The 15,930-nt window shown below is 36.4% G+C and overlaps 1 protein-coding gene across 2 annotated transcripts; it reads left to right on the forward strand.

Annotated features, from left to right (window-relative positions):
* Window positions 1-4,156: 4,156 nt before the first annotated feature.
* Window positions 4,157-14,922, forward strand: LOC104217402 (subtilisin-like protease SBT2.2). 2 transcript variants are annotated; one of them, XM_070168338.1, is made up of 10 exons: window positions 4,161-4,614; window positions 5,602-5,755; window positions 5,886-6,283; window positions 7,195-7,290; window positions 8,094-8,170; window positions 8,576-8,854; window positions 10,785-11,104; window positions 11,249-11,519; window positions 11,650-11,931; window positions 14,262-14,922. In XM_070168338.1, exons 1-10 carry the CDS (start codon window positions 4,388-4,390, stop codon window positions 14,681-14,683), a joined length of 2,526 nt encoding a protein of 841 aa, XP_070024439.1. In that variant the 5' UTR covers window positions 4,161-4,387; the 3' UTR covers window positions 14,684-14,922. The 2 variants fall into 2 exon arrangements, with proteins under 2 accessions (XP_070024440.1, XP_070024439.1); XM_070168339.1 differs by lacking the exon at window positions 14,262-14,922 and having other exon boundaries at window positions 4,157-4,614; window positions 11,646-11,766.
* The last annotated feature ends 1,008 nt before the right edge of the window (window positions 14,923-15,930 follow it).

The following is a 15,930-nucleotide window of genomic DNA, read 5'->3' on the forward strand; positions in this document are numbered from 1 at the left end:
TATAGTATATACTATCATTGAGGCATGAAATATGGTATTTATGTTTTACCTCTATCTTAGACAGCTGGACATGCCTATTTTTAAGGTGATTGTCGTTACTGTATTCATAAATACATGGCGCGATACATGTGAATACATGTGCGTACAACTGGACTGCCTTAATTTTAGGCGCTTTTTACTGTTGTATTCATGAATATAACAGTACGAATACATGTGAATACTTGCGCGTACAGCTGGACTGTCATGTTTTTAGGCGCTTTTTGTTGTTGTATTTATGAATACATGGTGCGAATACATGTGAATACATGCGCGTGCAGCTGGGCTGCCCTGATTTTTAGGCGTCTTTTGCTGCTGTATTCATGAATATAGCAGCACGAATATAACGAATACATTACCGTAACAACGGAATAGTAACTATAAGAAGTAATTATATATATAATAGCCATTAAACGACGGTGGTTTCTCAAAATTCATCAAAATAAAACCATTGTAACGTTAGGATCATCTTATGATTTGACCCACTATACCAAACCTGAGGCGTTTGCGCATATTGCTGTTTTTGAGGCCACTGTTTATTACCAAATAAATAAATAAAAACACCGCTGTTTAATTTCTGGTTCCGTTAATCCACTGAGCTAAATTTGTCTGAAAAAGAGAATTTGGTCCAACTACTCTTAAAGGCGAAATTAACACACTGGACTAACTGAGGACAGGATTTAATAGTAACCTCAAAAAAGGCCATGAAGTTCATGACCTATTATTTGTATTTGATGTTTACGCCCTATTATACTAACTTACTATAATTAAATAATTTAATGAGATAAAAATATATATTAATCAACTATGATTAAGTATTAAAAGACAAATATTATGTATTTCTATATTTTTATTTGGAATAAATACCAAGTGTTTTTGCCCCTTCCACGCTCCCTTATAGTTTTCTTCTTTCTTTGTACTTAGTTATTTTAGTTATCTTGGAAAATGTCAATTAATTATTTCTTATTGAGGGGGTGAGAGAATTAAATTTAGCAACAATTTAAGCTAGTGTTTGGATATAGATTTAATTGAAACTTGAAAAATGAGTTTTTGAAGCTGTGTTAAAAAAGAAAAATTTAAAAGTTAAACTTGTGGTTGGACATGCATTTTATTTGAAAAAAAGTTAAATTTTTGTGAGTGGAAGAAAAAATTTCATCCAAAAACTGCCTTATATCAGTTTTTGGGAACTTGAAATTTTTGAATTTTTTCCCTCCAAAACACGATCATATTTCATAAACAAACAACAACAACAATAACCCAGTATAGTGGGGTCTGGGGAGGGTAGTGTGTATGCAGCCCTTACCCCTACCCCTAAAGAGTAGAGAGATTGTTTCTAAAAGACTCTCGGCTAAAGAGAAATAAAAAGACAAAAGGAGACAATATTTGTTTCACTACAGAGATCATAGGGAAAATAGGAACATAAAAAGCAGAAGAAAAATGCAAAGCAAAAACGATGGCTAGTAAATAAGTCCTGCACCGAAAAGAGAAAATAGTAAGACATGATATTGCCTTTAGCTATCTTAGACAAAAACCCTATCAGACTAGGCTCACAAAGGTACAAAGTAAGGCAAGACTCAACTACCTCCTAGCCTACAACCGTAATACTGGACCTCCACAAATCTCTATCAAGTGTCATGTCCTCGGAAATCTGAAGTCTCGTCATATCCTGTCTGATCACCTCTTCCCAATACTTCTTAGGTCGTTCTCTACCTCTTCTCGTGCCTTCCACAACTAGCTGCTCACACCTCCTTACTGGAGCATTTGGGTTTCTCCTCTGTACATGACTGAACCATCTGAGTCTCGCTTCCCACATCTTGTCATCAATTGGAGCCACGTGCACCTTCTCCCGAATATCATTATTCCTAATCTTATCCATCCTAGTGTGCCCGCACATCCGCCTCAACATCCTCATTTCTGCTACTTTCATCTTTTGGATATATGAGTTCTTAACAGGCCAACACCCAGCCCCATACATCATGGCCGGTCTAACCACCGCTTTATAGAACTTGCCTTTGAGTATCGTTGGAACTCTCTTGTCACACAAGACTCCGAATGCTAACCTCCACTCCATCCATCCTACCCCAATACGGTGTGTGACATCCTCGTCGATCTCCCCTCCCCCGTGGATAACCGACCCAAGGTACTTGAAACTGCCTTTACTTGGGATAACCTGTGATTCCAGCCTCACATTCACGCCCACTTCTCCCGGCTCAATACTGAACTTACACTCCAGGTATTCCGTTTTCGTTCTGCTCAGCTTGAAACCCTTAGACACAAGAGCATGTCTCCAAACTTCTAGCCTATTGTTAACACCGGCCCGTGACTCATCAACCAGAACTATGTCATCGACGAATAGCATGCACCATGGCACCTCCCCTTGAATATGGTTTGTTAACGCATCCATCACCAGGGCGAATAAGAACGGACTGAGTGTAGAGCCTTGGTGTAACCCCATTTCAACCGGAAAATGCTCAGAGTCGCCTCCTACTGTTCTAACCCGAGTTTTAGCCCCATCATACATGTCCCTAATCGACATAACATAGGGAATCGATACACCTTTTGCCTCCAAGCATATCTAGAGAACTTCTTTAGGAACCTTGTCATACGCTTTCTCTAGGTCAATAAACACCACGTCCAGATCCTTCTTTCTCTCTCTGTACAGTTCCACCAACCTCCTAACAAGGTGTATAGCTTCTGTGGTAGAACGACCCGGCATGAACCCGAACTGGTTGTCGGATACAGACACTGTCATCCTCACCCTCGCTTCAACCACCCTTTCTCATACTTTCATGGTATGACTCAGTAATTTGATACCCCTATAATTATTCATAAACAAACAATGTTTTTAAAAAAATTAAAAAAATAAAGCCAAAATCTATGGCCAAACTTGAGTTAAGTGTAAGATTTCTCCTTTTTTGAGTAATTTCTAACTTGGAAGAGTATATAATCAACTTCTCAGTCATTATTTTCCAATTATAATTAGTTTGGTGGATGAATCCTTTGTTTAATTCCATGAAGGATATTATGTCCAAAAAACGATCTTGTGTCTGATTTGATTAGTCCAATTATCTAATTATGTTGAGTGAAACATATATGCGAATAAATTTCTATTTAAAGCACACAATTCGCTCATCAAAATATTGTTCATCAGTCCCAAGCTTCAGATTTTTTTTTTCTTCTTAAACTCAGTATCCAATAATAACATTCTTGGCGACAAAGTTCTGCAGCGCCTTTTGGTCAAACATAGATCTGTCTTTTCTCGAAGTGCCAGCATATTTACAGTAACAATGAGAAAACTGAATATATTATTAAAAAATACTACTTAGGAAGGCCAAAAAATAATTAATTTTCTTTTAATTTCAGAATCCCAAGTTTCATTTTATAAGATAGTGTTGTTCAGCATAAGAAACGGTATAGAAAATTATTGATAAATATAACCGTTATAACAAGTGAAGACATGTGAGTAATAAATCCGACAGCAGCAAAATGACAAAAACAATTGGAAAGAAAATACGATTTTTCCTTACGTAATATTGTTGAGAAAATGACAAAGTTGACCTCTTAAGTTTGGGGTACATTTAAAATGGTCTTTTAAATATATTTCTCAGTAATTTTAGTTTCTTAAGTTTGTTAAATTTTAGTGTCCATCAAGTATCTAATAAATTTTGGCCCTTAAATTTGACATGAAGTCTGGAAAACAAAATTTAACTTGAAAGATCAAGGAGGTCTTATCAAATCTTAGGAACCGTAATACTTAAAACTGTACCAAACATCAAAAATAGATTAAACAGCAGAAACTGTATTTAATAAAAGTGTACCAATTTCTAGATTTTGACAAAAGTAGCAAAAACTTCCAAAAGTGCAGCTTCAAATCTGAGTTCATGTTAAATCTTAATTTTTTTATAGGTCTCATTAAATCTAATAATGAGAGTTTCTTAAATATTTAGAGACCAAAATTGACCACTTTTGCTCAATTTAAGGACCAAAAACGCACAGAGTATATTTATAATGGATCGTTTAAAACCCACCCCTAAAACATAAGGGACCATAATATGCGAAAATTTTACTATTTTTTAACGAATACACAAGACGTTCATATGCACACTGCCCAAGAAAGTTGCACAGCTTCTCTTCTTTTCTTTAGCTCATTAAATACATCTCTCTCTCTCTCTCTCTCTATAAAGAAGTCCATAAATGCTCATTTTTGAGCTTGCTTTGTACCCTTTACTTAGCTAACACAATTCTTGTACTCTTGTTTACTTCTTCTTCTGGTTTCTTGAACAAGCAAATGAGTAGTTGTTTTTGGTGAGGACTTTTGTCCAGTTTCACCCTCCTTCTTGGAGCTCCGGTTATGCTCAAAATGGAGAGGTCTATTTGGTTCAGTTTCTTAATGGGGGTGTTATTTTTGGTGAATTTTGTGGGTTGTGGCTGGTCTCAAGAGAATGCTGATTCAGCTACTGCGTCAGTGTATATTGTGACTCTGAAAAAACCTCCTATTTCTCATTTTTATGGAGAACTGAGGGTGAAGAATCAACACCACTCCACAAATGGTAGAGTTACCAGACTGGACTTACCAAGGTATTTATTTCTTTTTTTTAACTGTATTACACTGACCGTGTAACTAACTTTTTACACTATCAGTCTAATTTAATTTGTTATAGCATGAATACTTACCATTTATTATAGGTTATCAATCGACTCTATTAAATAGAGTTACTTGCAATTACCTTTTAGGTGAACTAATTAGATAAATAATTTTTATATCGTCAGTGCGTATAATTAAACTCTTATTGAATGTTGTGAATTAGATGGTTTCAAATGGAGAGGTAAGAATATTGAAGATTCATATAGCTGACCCCAACTTTTTTGGTATTAAAGTGTAGCAGTTATTGTTGTTACACCCATAAATGTACTCTTTATTTCTATGTTGCTTCTAACAACAACAACAACAACAAAGTATAACAATAACTGGGTTGCTTCTAACGAGTGGCCTTTTTTGTGCTTACCCCGCTTTTTGGTTGTTCAATTTCAGCTATTTTGTTCAATGAAAAGGGGTGTTTTTAGTTGCAACTTTTGGGCATGTGTAATTAAAGCCTTTTACTGGCTTCAACATTCGATTTGTTTTGTAGCATTTGTAATTATTAAAGTGTTTGAAGTTCTTGATTTTGTAAGTTACAACAACAACAAACCCAGTTACACAACAACAATAAACCCAGTATACTCCCACAAGTTGGCTCTGTGGAGAGTACTGTGTACGCAAACCTTAACCCTACCTAGTGAATGTAGTGTGTATGCAGGATTTTGTAAGTTAAAAAGGCAATTTATCTGAAAGTTTCCGTTTTTTTAGTGTTTTGAGTTTTGACTGATTGAGAATTAGAATGCAGTGAATTATTATGTTAGAATTCTTACGGAATGAAGCTTAACTGATTTTTTGGGGTAAATTTTACACTTCTTCATGGCTAAATTCTAACTTAATAATTCCTTGCCTTCTTTCTTCTTATGTGAAATTGAGAAGTTCACTTCTTCAGTCATATTACTGAGTGTTTTTTGTTCTTTCTGAATCAGCAATGTTTCGCATATAGATCGAATGAATGGTTCCTACGTTTCTCAAATGCATGATTCTTTATTGAGGAGGGCATTAAGAGGAGAAAAGTATCTAAAAGTTTGCAGCTACCACTACTTGATCAATGGATTTGCTGTGCTTGTAACACCTCTGCAGGTATGTTGGCAGTTATGTTGAAATTAGAATTATCTTTAACACGTCATACATAGTTAATTCATTACACAGGATTTTGTGACTTTTGATCATGGTTATATCTTATGTGAACATGTATTTGTTCAATTTGAAGGCTTTCAAGCTTGCAAGGAGGAGAGAAGTGTCAAATATTGTTTTGGATTTCTCCGTCAGAACTGCTACTACACATACACCAGAGTTCCTAGGTCTACCTCGTGGGGCATGGGCTCAAGAAGGTGGATATCGAACTGCGGGGGAAGGCGTTGTGATTGGTTTCATTGACACTGGAATTGATCCTACACACCCCAGCTTCTCCGATAATTCACATGAGCAAACATATCCTGTTCCCGAGCACTTTTCTGGCATTTGTGAGGTCACTCAAGATTTTCCATCCGGATCTTGCAACAGGAAGCTTGTCGGTGCCCGTCATTTTGCAGCATCTGCTATAACCAGGGGGATATTTAATGCAACTAAGGACTATGCTTCTCCTTTTGATGGTGATGGTCACGGAACGTAAGTGTTCTCTACCATATGGCCATTTTCACTGTAGCTTTTTGTAAGTATCTTAATCGTCAAAATTCATACATGATAATGATATGAAACTTTAGGCCTACTTTATAAACAACAACAACTATACCTCGGTCCCAAACAAGTTGGGGTCGGCTATATGAATCCTCAACTAACCATGTTTCTCCGTTTAACTTCATCACAGCCCTACTTTGTCGATGAAAATAAAAGAACGAAACTTAATAGGCCTACCCCAGATTAGCACTTTTTGATCAAGGCATCTCTGAAGCCTCTTTAAGATATGTAAAGTTCTTATTTTGTTGGCCATAATGCATCATTCATGAAACTATCAACAGTTGAGCATGATATTCTAAGATGTGGTGCAGTCTGGACTGGGGAGATGCTATATCCAATATCTTTTATGGAAATCCAATTGCTGAGGCTTCATTTATTTCAAATGTTAAATGGACCACCTTTCCATCAATAAATCCAGAAAGAATACAATTCAACAGACGCAGAAGATGCCAATGTCTAATTTGATGACAGTTACCTGATTTGAAACCTTGCTGATATGATATCAAATTCACTCTGTCCAACAAATAATTGGTAATTGAACAACCACAACTTGATTTTCAAGGTTCCATAAAACACAGAAAAGAAAAAGCAACAGTAAGAAAAATAAAGAAAAGACAGGACCTTGCTTGATTCAAACCTTCTTGACATCATCAATTTTTATGTCTTGAACATTCAGTTGTCAGTCTTTCGGAAACAGCCTCTCTACCCCTTTGGGGTAGGGGTAAGGTCTGCTTACACACTACCCTCCCCAGACCCCAATAGTGGGATTTAACTGGGTCGTTGTTTTAAGTTACTGAAAATAGTATCTACCACCAAGTGGCTTGATTTTCTTAATTGAACAGGCATACAGCTTCTATTGCGGCAGGGAACCATGGGATCCCCGTTATTGTAGCTGGACATAACTTTGGAAATGCTAGTGGAATGGCTCCTCATTCACAGTAAGAAATCTGAAGTTAATTTTTCTCTTCATATTTGATTACCGATATCAACCTGAGAGGTGATGCTCGTCATGCAGAAGAGATTCCAAAAATGTAGCTATCATCACTAATAATTTAGGGAATCGCAGTGTTGCAATCAACTTATGTTGTAATTCTTTTCCATATCTTCTATAAGCTCTTTGTTGTGTGTATTTTGTGGGCCTAAATTTTGCATGCAAATATGCTCCAATGCAAGAGCATTTGACATTTAACTTTAGCAAATGGTTCATTTGTACCAAAATGATTCCGATCACCTTTTCAGCAGTTCACCAAACATTACAATTAGCACATGTTGTCTGAAAAGTAAAAATTAGCGAAGTTAGAGAAATCTGAATCCATTGTTTAGGGGAGGGGGATCCTTGAGTACTAGGAAGTGCTTGAGTTGTGAGCACTTGGGGAAATTGACTAGAAATCTACTATTACTGATCTATCTTCTTAACTTTCCAAAGCTGGGATAGTTTGTCCCCTGTAGATTCTCATGTCAAACTTTTGGACTTTATTAGCTCTTTATCCTTAGCATAGGCCTCATTCTAGCAGAGATAACAAACTCACTTCTGTACTTTTGCTATTATGCATCTACTTGATTCCATTTATAATACCACTTACTTCATCACAAAAAAAAAAAAAAACTGAAGTGCTCATAACTCAAGGCCTCCAGTGCTTTCTTTTCAATTCAGAGTTTTAGACGAGGAGTTAATTTCCTTATATATCTCGTGATACAAATTATTATTGGAGCAGATATTGATTACATGCCATATTTCTAGCATTGCAGTTTACAAGGCATTATACAAGAGTTTCGGTGGCTTTGCTGCAGATGTCGTTGCTGCCATAGACCAGGCAAGTCTTCATTTTTAGCTAGATAGTGGAAAACATTTATAGAAAAATAAAAAGAGAAGGATGTGCTGGTTTTGACTTTTGGATACAGAGAGGAAAGGAAACAGATATACTGCAGATTTTGTTAGCATATCTTGGGAAAATGTCACATAAAGTTTCAGTAACATAAAATAGTAGTGCTATTTTATATTTGAATTGTTGGAAGGTGAAAAATGTATCTGCCGAAATTGGTCTAGTTTTTGGGACAGAATAGAATGGAAAGCAGGTCAAGTTTCTAAGGATGGAGGGCACATTCATTTGTCCTCATATATATATATATATATATATATATATATATATATATATATATATACATATGTTACATATACTTAGGAAGCAGTGGTGATACTTGTCTGTTTACCATTATAGGCAGCCCAGGATGGCGTGGACATAATCAGTTTATCTATCACTCCAAATAGGCGTCCTCCTGGTTTGGCGACTTTCTTTAATCCGATAGACATGGCATTGCTGTCAGCAGTAAAAGCAGGCATTTTTGTAGTACAAGCAGCTGGCAATACTGGACCATCACCTAAGACTGTTGCTTCCTTCAGCCCATGGATCTTCACTGTCGGTGCTTCAACCCATGACAGGGTTTACAGTAACTCTATAGTGCTGGGCAACAACATCACCATATCTGGAGTTGGACTTGCGCGTAAGTCTTCCTTGGTGATTGATAAATTTAATTCTATTTTGAGCATATGAACGGATTGATTCTTTCCACAAGTATCTCATTATTGTAATCCCTCCCTCATTTAATTAGTTCTAATTTAATTGTAAAAGAAGTTAAAGAGTAGAGTTAAAATTATGTAATTCTTTTAAGGGAAGTGGCACCAAATATCAGGTACCATAACCAACCACTTGACTATAGTGGTTGTGGACAACCCAATTATTCTGCTCTGCACTAAATTAAGTAATTTCGAAACAACCTCTCTATTCTCACAAGGTAGGGGTAAGGTTTGCGTACACACTACCCTCCCTAGACCCTACGGTGTGGGATAATACTGGGTATGTTGTTGTTGTTACACTAAATTAAGTAATTTCCTGTTGGAACTTCTAAGATAGTTAATGCGACTCTAGGTCAATTGTTCCTCTCTCTCGATTGCAATCCCGAGTGAGTTGGGAAAGAATGAGTAATATTAAAGGTGACATGGTCTATTACCTTTGACTAAATAGTTTGACTTAGACTTATTTAAGCATGTACAAGTAGTGTGAGACATTAGATAAATTACTGTATACATTGTAAAGTGTGTCGTTAGCAGTCAGTCATAAGTTTTTCATGCTTTCTTCTAATATTTTTTCTTATCTCTCACATGGTATAAAAGCATGCAGAACTTTTGAATTCAAGCCTCATTGCCACCCTTTATTATGTACTTAGCCCAAGAAAAATAATTAGACTTGTGTATAATATGACAAACCTAAAATAAGCACACATAAGTGTCCCCTCTCAAACATTTCAAGCTAGATGATGTATTTTACATAATTTAATAAGATATCTTCTCCCTGACATTGCTACTGATTTTACATTACGTGAACTGCCTCGGATAAAAGTTGAATTGTTAGAGATACGAGACATGTTTATTATTATTTCCTAAAAATGCTCCAATGCCACAATAAATTGCGTGAACCGCCTCCAAAAGTTTTAACTGTTAGAGAGGAACTGCATGGTTATTTAATTACTTTAGGTCTGCAAGAACAGAGAGAAAGTAAAAGGTGAACTATCTTTCATCTACGGGAAGTAGTTACTATTTTTTAGGACTGCCTAAAAAGAAAAGTAGAGCTATCTTTTTCGGACAAGTGAAATATAATCTCTTATCATGTATAATCTCAATAAATATTTCCTTATCAAAATCAGTGGAGAATGAGATATGATATCACAGGATTGCCTTTAAATTTGAGGAAGCGGATGCTCTTGAATTGTTAAGGAAAGTACACAAGCAGCCTAGAACCTTTTCTCTTGGAGATATTCTTGTTGATAATTTTCAATGATGTAAATTCCGTGCTGTTAGTCTTCTCCAATAATGTAGGTTCTTTTTCAGATATCCCCCAAAAAGTGTTTGCCTAAGCTAGATGCTGGAGATTTTCCCTGACATGTCCATAAAAAATGTATACCTAATTAGGCATGTACTTTGTGGTAAATTTGGCGTTGGTGCACTAACATTTTTTCAATTATAAAAGCTTTTTTGGGGGGAACTTTAGTTGATAGTTGTGGTGCTGTATTGTATCCTTGAGCATAAGTTGGTTAGTTTTCAAGTCGATACAATGACTGAAATGCTGCAACCTTATTTTCCCAGATTTACTCTCTTTGGACACAATGAAAACAGAACTTTAGTTGATAGTTGTGGTGCTGTATTGTATCCTTGAGCATAAGTTGGTTAGTTTTCAAGTCGATACAATGACTGAAATGCTGCAACCTTATTTTCCCAGATTTACTCTCTTTGGACACAATGAAAACAGAACTTTAGTTGATAGTTGTGGTGCTGTATTGTATCCTTGACCAACTAAACTTCTTTACAACCTTTAAAGGAGTTCCATGTAGTTCCTTTTAATGTTGCTCTCTCAGAATCTTTTGTTTTTGTATACAGCTGGAACCGATGGCATGTACACGCTGGTTTCTGCAATTCATGCTTTGAATGATACAGCTGCTAAAGATATGTATGTCAGTGAATGCCAAGATGCCAGTAAGTTTAATCAAACTCTCGTTCAAGGGAATCTCTTACTTTGTAGCTACTCCATCCGGTTTGTGCTTGGGCTTTCCACCATTAAACAGGCCTCGGAAACTGCTGAGAACCTTAGTGCAGCTGGAGTTGTATTTTCCATGGATCCTTTTGTTATCAGTTTTCAACTTAATCCGGTTCCAATGAGATTGCCTGGAATTATAATTCCTTCCCAAGATGATTCTAAGGTGAGTTTGGATGTGTAAATGCTTTTAGGGAGCAGATCAACTTGGACAGATTGTTTTGGTTACATGTTTACTTGTTCTGTGAGTGTTGTTGCACAAAAGTTTTCATCTTCGATTTTAATTTGGTGGTCTTTACTAATTTGGCAGATTTTACTTCAGTACTACAATTCTTCACTGGAGGAAGATGAAACTACAAAGAAAATTGTTAAGTTTGGGGCAGTAGCCCGCATTTCAGGGGGAATAAAAGCTAATTTCAGCTTATCTGCTCCGAAGGTTATGTACTATTCTGCAAGGGGACCAGATCCAGAAGACAGTTCTGTGGATGATGCAGACATATTGAAACCCAACCTAGTTGCTCCAGGAAATTCTGTATGGGCTGCTTGGAGTTCCCATGGTGCTGAATCGATTGAATTTCAAGGTAGTCCTTATCAAAAGAACTAAACAATGCTCTCGTGAACTACCTCTAAAAGTGTGGGGGTACTCATATAGCAATATAAATACCATTAAAATTTGTTTATTTGCTGACTCAAGTACTTCCTATAAGTTAGGTGAAAGCTTTGCAATGATGTCCGGTACAAGCATGGCTGCGCCCCATATTGCTGGTTTAGCAGCCTTGATTAAGCAAAGATTCCCCACCTTTAGTCCTGCTGCAATTGGATCTGCCCTTTCTACAACAGCCTCTCTCCGTAATAAATATGGGGGCCCAATATTAGCCCAGCGTGCATATGCTAACCCAGATTCAAACCAGTCTCCTGCAACACCTTTTGACATGGGAAGTGGATTCGTGAATGCTACTGCAGCACTGGATCCAGGCCTTATTCTTGATACAAGTAAGCTACTCTTTGCTTCTTGATCTCTTAGCCCACGATGTGTTGGGATCAAAATAACATGGTGCATGCGGAAACTAACAATACAAAGCTTGGTGGACGATAAATTAGACGACAAAAGAAAAATATACTAAACTAAGCATAATAGTTTATAATGGTTTGGTCAATTGATCTACATATGATAAAACTAATATAAAAGAAGAAAACTATCGAGAGAAAAATCTCCCCCTAAACAAAACTCTTTAATGACTACATTGTTGATATTTTTTGTTGTACTCTTGTGAGAAGTAGAGATCCTTAATTTATAGATATGCAAAACTTGTCTTCCAAGAAAAGGATAAGACATATTAAGGAAATTTAATCCTTTTAGGAGTCTTTTTCCATTCCTTTAAGAAAGAGAGTCCTAATAGATTAGAAATTCAGGACAAATCCTAACACGATGTTGAGGAGAAACTATTGGTCATTGGCATTTCTAAATGACAGATCTCGTAATCTCAGGGGTGAGTGTAGTCCTAGAATTGCAGAATGATGAGAATTGAGTAGACGAATTATGTTTGAATTATAGATGCAAGTTTTCCAAACAAGGTTTGCTTAGTGTAGCTCCGAAGGACATCCCTACAACAATTTGCCTGGCCTAATTATCAGACAAAACTATGAACTGAAGTAAGTACGTCTAATGTTAATCTTAACACATTACACTCGTATTAGGTATCATTATCTCATGTTTGAAGAAAGAACTAAGAGAGTTCTAACGGGAGATTTTTTTTATTGCACAAAGGATATTTGATAAAGAACTTGATTAGGAGTCTCAAACTAAGAACACTATCTTATATAGTGGTGGGAACAATCCTTCTAGATACGATAATTGATATATTTATGGGACACGAGAGATAGACATATAGATAGACGCAAGACACAAGGAAAATTATTGAAACCAATAATAAAGGAAAAACATTGGCGATTGACATTCACTTATTGACAACACACACTTGAAGAGAACAAAATAACCTTAAGAAATCTACTCAACCTTAATAATGTCCTCGTCTGATGGAGCGACAGATGGGGTTGATTGTGGACTTGACAATCTCTCTTTGATCCACCAACCTAGACCATGTCTTTTTTTGAACGGAGGCATGCTCCTTCGTCTTTTTCATTTAGTGCGTCTGTGTCGCTTGTTTTTTAATAAGCTCAGAAGATACATTTCCAAGAACACAATCCCCAAGGAAATCTGGCCAAACGCAGGAGATTTTGCTAGCTGGAAGTAGACCTCTAATCGTCCATATTGGGACCGTGCACGATGAAGCACTACTATTTACCAGTTTCAAAAAATTAAACGTGCATGATGAAGCACTAAAGGAATTAAATAATCTGTTTTTCTAGGATTCTCAAGATCTAAATGAGATTGATACATATAATATACATAAGTGGATTCAAATCTATACTCCACCAAGGAAAGGTAGATCAGAAAAATCAGCTTTTTCCTATTCTTATCAAAAAGAATTTTCGCTCACACGGCAAGATAAAAGAAACAAGTGGTTCAGGCGCACTACTTGTAAAAGACAACGGAGCAAGTCATTGCTCAAAAGAAGACTTGTAGATTGGTGGATCGAAGGACCTTTAACTGTGCAATCAACCTTACAGTCCATCAGACAAGACGCGTCAACCAATCAAATGTATTAATTAGGGTTTTCTTATTCTCCACTTAGATCTTAGTCGAGTGTGCTATCAGTAAGTAAATGCCAGTTGTCAATGTTTGTCCTTAACCTATATTATTGTTCTCAATAATTGTCTTTATGTCTATGCCTTGTGTTTCCACAAGGAAACTCAATTATGGTATCCTTGTTCTCTTCCAACCTCTATATAAGGAAGCCTTCTTAGTCTGTGAAGTTTAGAATTGGGTCTTGTATCAACATCATTTGTGCAATAATAAGAATGTTTTCTAGTTTAAACTCGTTCTTCAAAATATGAGAGGTTGATCTTTCTACAAGTGTAGAGTGCTAAGAATCGCTATAGAGGTATTTACTGTAGTTTAAAATTTTCTGGAATCTCGCTATCTATTGGCAAGGAGTGTCACTGAGAGGATAGGTTAGGTAGTTTAAAATTTTCTAGGGTAGTTTTTGCATCTCTAATTCAAACTATAAATTTGTCTATTTAGTTGAATTTTCTAATCAAACTGCGATTCCAGGTCATAGACTCTCCCCAAATTTGTTCATCATTTAAAAATGTTTCCGAATACAATGACTAATTATTTTTAGGGCGGACTTTGTTCAGAATACGTCATTGTAGCATATCTTTTTTCTGTCAGACATGGAATTTAGAAATCTGATTTGTAGGTTATAACGACTACATGGCATTCCTCTGTGGCATAAATGGATCAGCTCCTGTGCTTCTGAACTACACTGGTGAGAGCTGTGGGGTCTCTACTATGAATGGAATTGACCTGAACATGCCTTCAATCACAATATCAAAGCTGAACCAATCAAGAAAAGTTCAAAGAGCAATGACCAACATAGCTGGCAATGAAACATATATCGTCGGTTGGAGTGCACCTTATGGAGTTTCTGTTAAGGTTATCCCAAAGCGATTTTTTGTTGCAAGTGGACAGCAGCAGGTCTTGAATGTGTTCTTCAACGCTACCATGAATAATAGTACAGCAAGCTTTGGAAGAATTGGACTAGTGGGAAATCAAGGTCATGTTGTAAACATTCCTTTGTCGGTCATAGTAAAAATCTCATACCACTCAACTAACAGCTGATGATATCTCTGATTTTGTTAGGAATTCAATTATTTGATTTGTCAGGCTCTGTAAATGTGTTTCTAATGTAGGTAGGTTGGTAGGTATCCGTTGAGTGATGATAATTTTCAGTTCCTCAATCACAATCTCTCCCTATATATTTATAATTCGAAGTAAGAATTTTGTATGCAAGGGTTTGTTCAACATATCCGATGACATGATCAACTCAACAACGTAGTAGTAAAAAATTGTAAAAATAAGCCTGAGACTCAAGTTCCTGTTATTGTTTCCTTTTTGCCTTTAGTCATGGAATCCAGAACTCAATTTCATCTACAAGTGAAAAGTCTTATGTCATATCATATTAGCTCTTTGTCATCCTTCATTTCATGGTCACTCTTGAACACACTCTCTCCCATTATGTAATTTTTGTGCTAGAAGGGAGAAACAAGGAAAAAGTATTTCACGCTTATCTTTTTCTACTTGAAAAGAACAAGTTCAATGCTCAAGCTGAATGTGAAGCTAGTTGAAGAGATAGGAAATCTTCCTGAGATTTGATTAAGGGTGTTAAACTCAGCCCGGTTCCGGACCGGCCCAGACCGGTTAAAACCGGAACCGGCCCGGACCGGTAGAAGGGGGCTGGGTTAAGGGTGTAGGGCGGTTTGCGTCGTTTACCTTTGAACTATCGGTTACCCGGACCGGTCAATCCCGGTCAATGAATAGTGTTCTTCAACCGGTTAACCGGCCCGGCCAAAACCACTTTAACGGTAATTTTTTTAAAAAGAAAAACTGGACCCAGATTTCTGATCGTTGGCATTTGCTCAACGGCTGAATTGCACAAATAACCCAATTTTTTTTATTTTTTTTTTATAAATTAACCCCCCTTTGAACAACTATAAATACCCCCCTCCCCCCTTCCTCATTTCTTCACTCATCTCTCAATTCTCAATCTCAATTCTCATATTCTCTCATTCTTCAATCTTCATTCTTCACCTATTAAAGTGCAATCAATTATTTGGCTATTTTATTTTTTGGAATTTAATTTATCGTAGTATTTATTATTTGAAGTTTGAACAATTGAACTTCAAAATTGGAACGATTGTCGTTTCTTCGTGGTAACATTGGAGTTGTGAAATCATCAAGTTCTCAATTTATTGCCGAATTCGGTGCACTCCCTCCAGCTCTTTCTCTTATTTACTATTTTATTTGCATATTTATTTGTTGCTAGCAGTTAAATTTTTACAATATGCTTAATGCTGCAAAAAGAGTTT

This window comes from Nicotiana sylvestris, chromosome 2 (assembly GCF_000393655.2).
Source record: "Nicotiana sylvestris chromosome 2, ASM39365v2, whole genome shotgun sequence".
NCBI lineage: Eukaryota > Viridiplantae > Streptophyta > Magnoliopsida > Solanales > Solanaceae > Nicotiana > Nicotiana sylvestris.